The 12,155-nt window shown below is 46.2% G+C and overlaps 1 protein-coding gene across 1 annotated transcript in view; it reads right to left on the bottom strand.

Moving 5' to 3' along the window:
- TGM3 (transglutaminase 3) overlaps positions 1-10,695 on the bottom strand; it is a 40,345-nt gene extending 29,650 nt beyond the window's left edge. Inside the window, exon 1 of the mRNA XM_074317763.1 lies at positions 10,593-10,695. Within this exon, the coding sequence (XP_074173864.1) occupies positions 10,593-10,599 (7 nt within the window). The 5' untranslated portion in view covers positions 10,600-10,695. The remainder of the gene's footprint in view (positions 1-10,592) is intronic.
- Positions 10,696-12,155: the final 1,460 nt, after the last annotated feature.

Here is a 12,155-nt window from a genome sequence, read left to right as displayed (position 1 = left end):
CAAAAGCAGTGTATCAGAGCAGGTCAAAGGCCCAGGAGATCTCTGGATCATACCCCGAGGATAAATACCTTGAAATTAATGCCCTCCCCCACTTCTCACATGATTGTGGAGGTGATGGAGCTAAATTGAGAAGAGTTTATGAGAGAGGTCATGAGGTAGAGTTTAGCTTATGTAAACCTTTCAAACTTGTTTTTTATTTGTTTGCATTATGTTTGAGACATTCTATCATCCATACTTCTGCAAACCAGACTGGTCTCTGTCTTTATGAAGACGTCACAGCTATGAGAATGTGGTGGCACATCACACCCACAGACACATTTGTTTTTCTGTCTCCCCTCATCAGAATATGCCTTCATCAGCCTACTTGATCTTTGTATTCTGATGCCTAGCACATTGTTGACTGTATTAGGACAATTAGATAAACGAAGGAAGGAATTAAAGGAACAAACAAAAACAATGCCATGCTATGACCATCATGACTACAGCTCAAGATTTAGTCCGCAAGGAAAAGTGAATATAGGGCATTCGTCCTATAAATATGTAGAGAGTACCTATCATTTATAGCACACTAGGTTAGACACAGTGTTGGGACTGCAAAAATGCAAGAAAAGTTTTAACCCTCACAGAGCTTCAGCAATGGGTAAGATAAGCACGAGTGGTAAGGGATGATGGAAAGGTGTAAATCTGATCTCCCCGATTAAAGGTGTCTAGGAGATGCAGGCAGGAAAGGATCACTTTCACTTGTAGGGATCAGAAAAAGCTTCATTGAAAGTGCTGGGCCTTGAAGGAAGAGAGAATTTTGTCGGGTGCAAACGGAGCAGCCTGCCTTCCAGACAATGGGAAGAGCAGCCACGGCCTCTCATACAGGAGCACAAGTGTGTTATTTGGCTAGAGCCGAGGCTCTGCCCAGAAGAGAAAGGTGAGGCGGAGAGAGTGTGGCTTCAGAGCAGGTCTGGGGCCAGGCTCATCCCACCTGAGTAGCTTTGGAGATGGGCAGAGGCTCATCGTAGGGACTCTCTCAAGTGAAATGCAGCCTCTCTGGGGTGGTGAGCCAAACACTGCTACTGGAGAGGGGGGCTCAGGGTACCAAAGATTCATTCATTCACACATCCTCTTATTCATGCATTGAAAAAATAGTTATTGAAAGAATAAATTAATGTTTTTGCACAATTTCAGAGAAACTGAAACATTTACACGATCAACAAATATCTATTAAATGAAGGGAAGGGCAAAGGGAGGACTGGACGGACAGAGGGAGAAACGAGAGAAGATGAATGTTTCTGTACAAAACTATCGGATGGAGACAGCCCAGATCTGACACACTCTCTGTCAACACCAAGCTCTACGTGGCCTGTAGATGCTTGTTCTCTCTAGGGCAATGACTCCACCTTTTAAGCCTCCCAACCTGGCTCACTACCCGCTGTACCTCCTTGCCAGTTGAGATTTGGTGAATTTTATTACTTGTCTTGTTTTAGAAAAAAAAAGAGCCCTAAGGAACATGTGGTTCCAGATCATATGAACACCCTAAAGATTCTTTACCCCTCCCACACCTGAAGGATGCATGTAGCCGACCTTTCTCTTACTTTAATAAATCTTCCTTCTATATTTCCACCTGACTCGTGAATCCTTTCACTGCCTATGAGCGAGCAGACACAACATGCTCCAGGTGAAGCTCACCACCGTTCTAGACCTAGAGTTCCTTGAGGGCAGAAAGTATGTCCCCAGACAGCCTCTGCCAAACAGGGGGTAAGGAAAGAGGGGTGGCAGGGATTCTACATCTACAGCTGGCATCTGCCTCCCCTGCAAAAGGTCCACATCCTTCTTTGCTCTGCCAAAGCTTATACACTGTCTGCTGTAGCTGTGTCAATAGCAGAGGCTTCTTGCTTTCATCCCAGAGACCAGTGGCTTGTCCATAGGGAAAATGAGAAAGACTGAGATCCAGGGTGATGTGGCCGCAGAGACACGGAAAGGAGATGAAGGGCATTCTGCATGCCCCACTAGGGGGGCCCTAGGGTGACTGTGATGGTCATCTCTGCCTCTCCTGACACTAGATGTGAGCCCTGGCATGAAAGAGACTTGCTCCCCATCAGGGTGCTTGTGGGATATGCAAGGCTTCTCTGGGTGAGGAAAAGTAGGACTCACATTTGCCATCAATCTATTGTATGTCAGCTGCTCCTAACAGTATACAGAGCACTTTACATATTTTCAATGGAATCCTTACAGAAACTAGAAACTGATCTTCAGAGATATAAATATCTTATTTAAACCCAGGTCTTATTGGCCTGCCCCTGTTGCCCTGGTCGCCAGTTCTCTGCATGGAAAGGGGACCCAGGCAGGAACTTCCATCCAGAAGGTACCCAAGGGGTGAGGGGTCCTCATTATGCATTTGTATCATCTCCTGATAAAGGAGAGAGTGAGCACCTGGAAGGGAAAAATGTGTTCTAAAAGGGCATTCTACATGGGAGGTAAACAAAAGGGGAGCAGCCCACCTCTGCATCCTGAAGTGAAAGGGGCAGGTTGACAGCATGTTCCGATGTAGATAAATAAATACAGCCTCCTATGTGGTTTCTGAAATCTTTCTCCTGCTGGCTGCCGCCCTTGGTCACTGTTCCACCCCTTGAACCCTACAATTGGCTCTGCCAGCCCTCAGATCAAGACTCTGATGATCGTGTCTGTGAATTATCTTGGTTCCATAGTTGCCCCTGCTCACCGCCCCTCTACGTAGCAGTAATCACAAGCCTCTTTGCCAGAGTGTGTCCTGGAAGAGAAAGGGAGGGAGTGGGGGAGGGACACAACCATCTAAGTTTAGAAACTTCGTGGATACCGATGAGTCCCAGGACTGTCTTCTGCACCAGCCTGGGATGAAGGGAAGGGACACAAGGAGCATTGCATCAACTCTGCAATTCACTCTTTAGCATGTTACTCTTAAAAAAAAAAACATCAGAGGGGAAACAAGTCCTTGGAGACAGATCATCTATTTCCATCCTTATCCAGATGGGAGGGCATGAAGTCCCGGATGGTGATTTGCCCACAGTGAGACATCTCTGGACACTCCTTCCAGTACTCTTTTCACAGTGCCATGCCACTTCCCTGATAATTTCAGCGCCACCAGCAATCCTAATGTGGCAGGACTGCTAAACGTCTATGCCAATATTCCACTCCTTCTTTCTTGGTAATAAAATTCCCCATATTAATGGGAACTACATTTCCCAGGCTCCCCTGCAGGTGGGAGTCACAGGAATGAGTTCTGGCCAATAACCTGTAGGAGGAAGTTATATGCACTAACTTCCAGGAAACCTCCTTTTTTTTTTTTTTTTCTTTTTCTTTTTTTTAAATTGAGGTAAAATTTACAGAACATAAAATTCACCATTCTAAAGTGTACAATTCAGTGGCATTCACTACATTCACAATGTAGTGCGACTATCACTGCCATCTAGTTTCAGAACTTTTCCATCATCCCCCAAAGAGACCCACATTGCCCCCTAACACCAGCCCTTGGAAACCACTAATCAAATTTCTGTTCCCATGGATTTGCCTATTCTGGACATCTCATATGAATGGAATCACACATATATGTGGTCTTTGGGTTTGGTTTCTTTCACTTAGCATAGCGTTTTCAAGGTTCATCCATGTGGCAGCATTTATCAGTAGTCCATTCCTTTTTTGTGACTGAATAATATTCCACTACAATTGATCCTTGAATAATTGTGGGGGTTAGGAGTGCTGACTCCTCATGCAGCTGAAAAAAATCTGGTTATAACTTCTGACTCCCCAGAAACTTAACTACTACTAGTCTACTGTTGACCAGAAGCCTTCCTGATAGCAGGAAGTCAATTAATGTATATTGTCTATTAATGTATGTAGTCAATAGTCAATTTGTATGTTATATGTATGGTATGCATATATGTACATGTATACAAAAGAGTAAGCTAGAGAAAAGGAAATGTTATTAATAAAATCATAAGGGAGAGAAAGTACATTTACAGTATGTATTGAAAAGAGTCCGTGTATAAGAAGACTAGTGCAGTTCAAATCCGTGTTTGTTCAAGGGTCAACTGTATATGAATTTACCATATTTTGTTTCTCTGTTCATCTGTTGAGGGACATTTGGGTTGTTCCTAATTTTGGGCTCTTGTGACTAGTGCTGCTATGCACATTCACATGCAAGTATTTGTTTGAATACCTGTTTTCAGTTCTTTTGAAGAAACCTCTTTTTCAAAACGCTTGGCAAATGCCCTTAGCCTGCTTTCCCCTGTCTTTTTCCATTTTGCTGCCTGGAGTGTGGGTGTGATGTGGACAGAGCGCTAGTGGTCATCTTGGACTAGGCATGCCTTGGGGACAACAGCGTGGGGACTGCACAGAGCCTGGGCCCCTGGGGATTGTGCAGATGCCTTATCTGCCCAGAACTGCCTACATCCAGACCCATTCTGTAAGGAAAAAGTAAACTTCCGTTTTGTTTATTCCTCTAAGCCGTTATTACTTGGGGTTTTATTGTCATTCACAGCCATACCCAATCATATACACCTGGTGATGTAACCCCCCCAACTTATTCTGGGGTCCACGTTTGGCAGGGGTAACATGAGAAGCACAGAGCAGATTCCAGACTGTGAAATAAGGTTACTAGTCAACTGCCTCAATCCTTATCAGCCTGGCTCTGTAATCAAATCACCTGCAGCACAGTGGGTAGGATTTGGTCACGGGTGTGTGACTGGGTTCTCACCTCCTATTCCTGGAAGAACCACGGCATAAACTTGCTGGCAGGTGGCCCAATCTGATGGAACTGATACTCTAGTGGCTGCATCTCCCCCACCTGCCCAGACCCTATTCCCTATGTCTTTTCTCTAAAAAAAGACATATTTTTATCTTTCCAGAGTTAATCAGGGCCAATTGATATACTAAAAATTATATAGCCAAGTGTCATCAAGCATTTTTTTAGAGACCACATTAAGAAATACATTTTACACAGTGCTTCCTTACATGGGTCTATACTTGACACAAAATTTCACAAAACAATACTAACTCTTCCTATGTACAATGTACTGATATTTTCCCCATACTTCATTTTAATTGCTGGTCACAATCCACTAAACTAATTTTACAACCTGCTAATGGGTGGTAAATGGCAGCTAGAAAGATAGTGTAGTCATCCCGTATTCCCCCATTACAGGTAGGAAAACCAAGGTCCTGAAAGGGGAAATCGTCGTCCAAGGGCAGCTTAGAAGCAGAGTCTGGCTCAGAAACCAGGTCTTAGATCCTTGTCACAGAGGGGCTGGGAATCGTTCCCAATGCTCCCCACCTCTCCCCTCTGGACACAGGGAATGTCCCCAACTCCCGGCTGGCCCCACCACTGGCTCCAAGAACCAGGTGCTTTCCTGTCAGCTCTCACCTCTCTCTACGTTCTCTCTCTGTAGCCTGTGCCATTTCCCTTTAACTTTCCCCTGCATTTAGACATTCTCAGTCCCTGTGCAGCACTCTGGTACAATTTATTGGCACCCAGGTGTCAGGGAAGCTTGGGGGTTCAGCTGGCGAATGAGTGAGGGGCTGGTGATCCTCGCAGGGATGAAGTGAGTGAGTCCTGGACTGGTCTGGAAGGCTGAGGCCTTGGGCAAGGTCTCCATGTTTCTGGATTGTACTTTTCCCATCTGTAGAAGGGGACAGTGAGATCCGCACATCCCCTTTGTGGGGTTGTTATCGGAATTCAACATGTACTTATCACTAGCACCAGGGCCCAAGAGGTTGGGGGTCGAGCAAATCCCTTGGGATCCCACACATACTGGCAAAAGCAACAGGAGAGAGGAGGGTTTGAGCCTTTCTTACGTGCTGCCATTGAGGACTTCAGTTGTGCTAGGTATTGTACTAAGCATTTTACCTGCATTGTATCCTTTAACACAGAGGGTGCCAAAAAAATGTATACACATTTTAAGAAAGGAAAAAACTACTAAAATTGTAATATTCACTATATATACCAATAAAAAAAGATGAATACAAGTCACATTTGACTTCTGCAATTATAAGAGGTGCTCAAAGTGGTTACCATCAGCATCCAGACACTTCTGATTATGGCGAACTACTGCTTGAGCAGTAGTCTGGACATATTGAACAAAGTGTCCACTTGTATACATTTTTTTGGCACCCCGATAGTTATAAAAACCCTATGATATTATTCTTATTTCACAGATATTGGATTTGGAAGTCCAGTCAAGTGACGTCACTTGCCAAATATCACACACTGAGGCAGAGCCTGGACCCAAGCCCAGGCTGGAAGCCAGTTTTGCTTGACCAAAGACCAGTTAAATTAGAATTTCTGGGTTAGGGTCAGCATTGGTATTTAAAAAGAAAAAACACACAAAAACTTTCCTGGTGATTCTAATAAGCACCCAGGACTAAGAATCACTACCGTAGGCCTATATATCATTTTACACTTATCAAAATTCTTTTACATTAATTATTTCACCTGAGCCATACAGGAGCTCTGAGAGGGATGGGGGGAGGTGGGGGGCAATCACTGTCTCCTTTTTACAAAGGGGGAAAATAAGGCTGACAGAGAACAATGCAGGCTCCTACTGAACCCACCTCGGAGCCCCTGCCAAAAATCCTGGGGCCTCATTCCCTCCAGTTTTGAGCAATAGGGAAAATAATTTTCTAACTTCGGCTCACACCCCAGGCCGGCACTGGGCCCTGGGGAGGAGAGTGATTTCCCCATCTGTGGAGTCTGACCCAGCAGGGTGGAGGCAGAATGAAGTTATTTGAGGTGAACAAGAACAGCTCACTGGGGATTTGAAAATGTGTGAGGGGGCTGGCAAGGGGGCAGGGGAGGCACTTAGTGGGAGAGGTTTCCCTGGCAATTGTCCTTCATTACAAAATGGACTTCATCTCATAGAGTTTTTCTTCAGGATCATGAAAAGTTTCCAAGAAATAATAAGCTATGTGAACTGAGCACCTATGAGGAGGATTCCACAATCACCCCATTTTTGAGATGAGGAAACTGAAACACTTAGGTTAAGAACCTGCCCCAGATGGTCCAACCAGTAAGGAACAGAGCTGAGGTTCAACCCAGAGCGTATCTCTGAACATGTACTCGTAACTCTTTGGCTTGTCCTTCTCTCTACATGTGGATGCAGCTACTGGCTGGTCTGTGTCTGATGAATAGGGAGCAGCTGCTGCTCCAGATGAAAGAAAGTAGATGGGGCTGTGGGGAGAAGAGGCAGCTTCTCCTTATCAGAAACGCAGGGTGCCTGAAGCCATGAGCCTCTGAGACCAGAGTGGCCATCTGCTTTCTGAGACCCTCCGTAGTGCTCTGGTACAGGTGGCTGAAATGTGAGGTCTGACAATGAAGTTTACGAACTCCTTGCAACGATGTTGCTAAACTTTTTGATATCAGAGGGATTATTCATTATGAATCAGTACCAACTGCACAAACAGTTAACCAAGTTTACTATCTGGAAGTGCTGAAAAGGCTGCATGAGAAACTTAGACGACCTGAACTTTTTGCCAACAATTCATGGCTCTTGCATCACGACAATGCACCAGCTCACATGACACTGCCTATAAGGGAGTTTTTAGCCAGTAAACAAATAACTGTATTGGAACACCCTCCCTACTCACTTCATCTGGCCCCCGATGACTTCTTTCTTTACTCAAAAATAAAGGAAATATTGAAAGGAAGACATTTTGATGACATTCAGGACATCAAAGGTAATACGATGACAGCTCTGATGGCTATTCCAGAAAAAGAGTTCCAAAATTGCTTTGAAGGGTGGACGAGGCACTGGCATCAGTGCATAGTTTCCCAAGGGGAGTACTTTGAAGGTGACCATAGTGAAATTCAGCAATGAGGTATGTAGTGCTTTTTCTAGGATGGGTTAGCGAACTTAATTGGCAGACCTCATAAGAAGCTGTTGCCCAGTGTGAGGAGAACTCAGCACGCTCCTGGAAGATTTCCCAACCAGAAGGAGGCAGGGACCCAGGAGAAAGAGCCACTGGTGTCCCAGATCCAAGGAAAGAGATTTTGTGGCAGAACCATGGCCCAGAATGGCATAGGTCCTCCACAGATTGAGGAATGAGGCCAGAGAAGGTAAGTCTCTGCATCCGAGACCCGTGTTCTGACCAGAAAAATAGTTGACAGGAAGTTGACTGCCCCAGGGGGTCAGAGTGTTATTCCCCAGAATGGTGATTCTGGCCTCCCACAGGCAGAGAGGTGTGCAGTTCAGGTTTGTACCCTGAGACGCTGCCTCTGACCCAGGGACTCGGAGTGGCTTTTGGGGGTGGGGAACAAGGCTTCCCCTCCACACTGGGTCCAACGTCTGCGTTCACAGCCTGCATTCCTGTTCACCCTGGGGCTCTGGCCTCAGCTGACCCTTGAACAATGTGAAGGTTCGGGTCATCGGCTGCCCTCACAGTTGAAAATCCAAGTATAAGTTGGCCCTCTGCACACATGGATTACCAGCCATGGAGTTGACCCTTGAATAACTTGGATTTGAACTGTGAAGGTCAATTGAAAAAAAATCTGCGTATAAGTGGACCTGAGCAGTTCAAATCCATGTTGTTCAAGGGTCAACTGTATGTTGTGCAGGACACTGCCAGGCCCACTGTCACCCCCGTCCATAGCCCAGGCCGTTCTCTCCACCCGGAGGCATAATAATCGAACCCCCGCTGATTCCAACAAGAACCTTAAAGCTGGACACAGTCCTTTCCAACAAGCACACATTGATCTGATAGTCCCCTGGGTCCCACCTGATGACCCACCCACATTTATTTTCCTGTTCCCTCTGCCCAGAACACTCCTCACCCCACAAAACTACTATTGACCAAGCAGATCAGGCTGTGAGCTCACAGAGGGCAGAGGCTATAGCTCATTTATCTCTGTGTTCCCCACTGCACCTATTCGTAGCTCCTTTCCCTAGGTGTCCACTAAGTAAATTCATTCCTTCACGAGACATTTACTGAGCACTGCCGGCTGAGTGACGAGGAGCTGAGCTAGGAACTGCGTGTGCTGCAAACTGAAGGGATGAAGGTATTCACTGTCTCTACCCTGCCTTTGTTAAAATTGATTTTCTCCCAACTAGCCACTGCCTACACTCTCCTGTGAGCTGGTTGGTTTAGATGTTGACCTCGAAGAGCTTAACTTCTCCATGACTCACCGGCACTGACACACCAGACCCTCAGGGTGTGGAGCAGGGCTCCCAGGGGCAGGTGTGAAGCTATTCATGTGCCCACAGTAGGGCCTGCAGGGTGATGTGACTGCACACGCCCCAGGGGCCCATTGCTCTCTGTCCCCAGTTTCCTCTCATGGCGAGAGTTGTCAGTTCTGGAAGGAGCCTGAAAGCCCATCTATTTCAAGCCCTTCATCTTGCAATTGGGAACCCGAAGCTTGGTGGTGACAGGGAACACAGAAGCTGTTGGTAATGGTGTTCAAATGAAAACCAGGTTCAGCATTGCTTTGCTGTGCCCTGGATATCACATGCACTCATGGATGCACACAGCTCTGGTAGCAGGAAACTGAAAAGGGCTCTGCTGGGACCTCATCTGGGCTCTGCTACCAACTTTCTGAGGGATCCGGTAAGTCTCTAGCCCTTCCTGGAACTTGTCCCCCTGGAGGGAGGGAGATGCCCTGGGTGACAGCTGACATCCCCTCTTGCTAAAGTCTTCAGGACCCAAAGCTCCTCTTCTTAGGGACTTAGCATATTCACAGGAGGAAATGGGGGACGGGGGTGGGGGTCCATTTTTGCAGCCAACCTGTCCTGGTCTTCGTGATTCCTGAAGGAATCAGCATTCCCCTTTTGCATTGTGCTCAGTGATTTCTTTGGCAAACCGTCTGCAGTCCTAACCACCATTAACGATATTTTACAGGTTTGATACATGCCTAGTTTGGGTTTGGCAACGCTGTCAACGCACAAGGTTGAGTACCCAGGACAGGCAATAATTATCGTGCTGCTCAGCAGGGGCGCTGTCTACCAAGAGGCCAAATCCTCGACAGTGACCGCAGAGCTAAAGAACCTGGCTGCTTCTTGTTCTTTCTCATCCACCTTCCCGGGTGTCGCTTGTACGGACAGTGTTGTTGGCACACATGCTCCTCCTGCTACTGGGAGATTTCAGCTCATCAAGTCACTTTCAAAGAAGCTGCCGATGCTTCTGGATGTGTAGTGTACTTAGAAGCACTCCCATGCTGCTAATGGTTTCTTTTAAATCAATTTACAGGCTGTCATGCTCTCACTTTCTTGTAGCTCTGAGATGTGCATTTCTTTGCCTGTGCTACTGATAGCTGAGAAAACTGCATTCAGAAACAAGGGAAGCAGGTACTGTCTGGCTTGACACAGCAAAGCTTATCCATCTGTCTAAGGGGACGTGACCTCCAGCTGTGTTGAATACCCTGCTCATTACTCACGACTACATCCCAAATATATTCTTCACCTGGGATCACACTAGAGCGACTAGGCAGCCACTGAGAAAGAATAGAATTCTAAAATACTAAGAGTCAACCTTCAGAGCCCCCAGGACAGCTGTCCCGAGCTGGACACTCTGGTGTCTCACGCTGCCCAGGAGAAGCATGGGCTTCCAGCAAGGGCTTCGTAGAGAAGGTGCCAGGTACTCACCAGCCATGTTGTCTTCCTCTACCTCTTCCTCTTGTTGGGGCTCCTCTGGGAATGGCAGGCAGAAGTGGGGAGACAGGCTGCTGGGGATTGCCTTACCATTTATAGAAGCCTCTCCCACACACCCCAATTAGAATTCTAATGAGGTGGGCGAGGCACCAGGCCATTCCTGTAGTGCCTGTAAGCGTTTCCCTTACGACATACTCGTCACCCAATGGAAGGGAACCCTGCTTATGCAAGCCCAGCTTGGGAAGAAGAGGGGAGATAAGGGAGAAAGAGTCCACTTTTATGATTTTTTTCAAAGATGAACAATTCTCTGGGTTGTCGGGTTTAGGAATTTATGTTATGCTTGTCTTGCAGTATCTTGTCCAGAGCTGGAGCTGTGATGTCTCCAAAGAATGTCTCCTCAGAGCCCAGAGCAGAAAACTGCTTAGTCCTTTCTCACGATACACACATATTGGTGGTTTCCACTTGCGGCTGGGGTATGAGCTGCTCATCACAGCTCCCCTGGCCACGGTTTCAGTGTGGCAGGAAGCGCATTTGGATTGAAGTTAGAAGCACTCAATGCCAACGCTAGCTGGGCCATCACTGAACCTCAAAGCCTTGGGAGCTTCCTCTGTGCCTGGGGGTAACCACATCCACCCTTCTCAACTCACTAAGTAGAAGGAATAATCAAATGAGGTGCTGTAAGTCAAAAGTGTATGAATGTGTACCATAATGGATTCAATCCGGATACCATCTGGATTTGAATGTCAGTTTAATTCCAGATTGGGGAGGAAACTGTTCTTTTTAATGAGGCAGCGGGGACAGCCACTGATCTTGCAATGGTGACACGCTTTCATCCCGGTTCTACCACATGCTCTCTGTAACATTGGAGGGTAAGTCACAGACCTTCTCTAGGCCCAAATTCTACATAGGTTAAATAAAGGAAGAGGAGAGAGGACTTTGATATTCTATATTTTTTGTTTGCTTGTGTGTTGTGTTAAGGGGATATATGTTTTTTTTAAAGGTCGTATTGTGGATATTTACAAGTACCAACATTTCCTGTGATGGGCGAGGGAGTTCAAAAAAATGATAATGCTTCAAGGATTCATGATAGAACACACATTTCTCAAGGCTTCCCCCAGAATTCGAGTGGAAATGAAGCTCCAGCACCATGATAACAAGAGTAGGTCTTTAGGGAAAAGGTGGGAATGCTGGATCTTGAGAAAGGTGAGACTGAAATAGACAGGCGAGTTGCAAAAGAGGAATCTCCATCTTTTCTCTGTCCTTGGGGCTCTCACAGCATTTTGTACATTGTAGGACCTCTGTTACCATCTGTATCTCACCAGAATAACCTGTTTATTCTGACCCCATCCCTAGTCTGAGCTCTTGGAAGGTACAGGCTGCATATTAATCACATTTTCTCAGAACCTAGCATGGGATGGCCACATGGCAGGAGCACACATATTTTTGAAGACATAAATCCACCACTCACCGTAACGATGGAAATAACTACCATCAATTGAATGCTCACTGTGGGCAGACACAAGTGAACACTTTGCATATATTACCTTTTTTCGTCTT

Source organism: Rhinolophus sinicus, linkage group LG13 (genome assembly GCF_036562045.2).
Source record: "Rhinolophus sinicus isolate RSC01 linkage group LG13, ASM3656204v1, whole genome shotgun sequence".
In the NCBI taxonomy this organism is placed as follows: Eukaryota; Metazoa; Chordata; class Mammalia; order Chiroptera; family Rhinolophidae; genus Rhinolophus; species Rhinolophus sinicus.
Note: the sequence above shows the minus strand (reverse complement) of the source record. Positions and strands in the feature narration are given on the sequence as shown.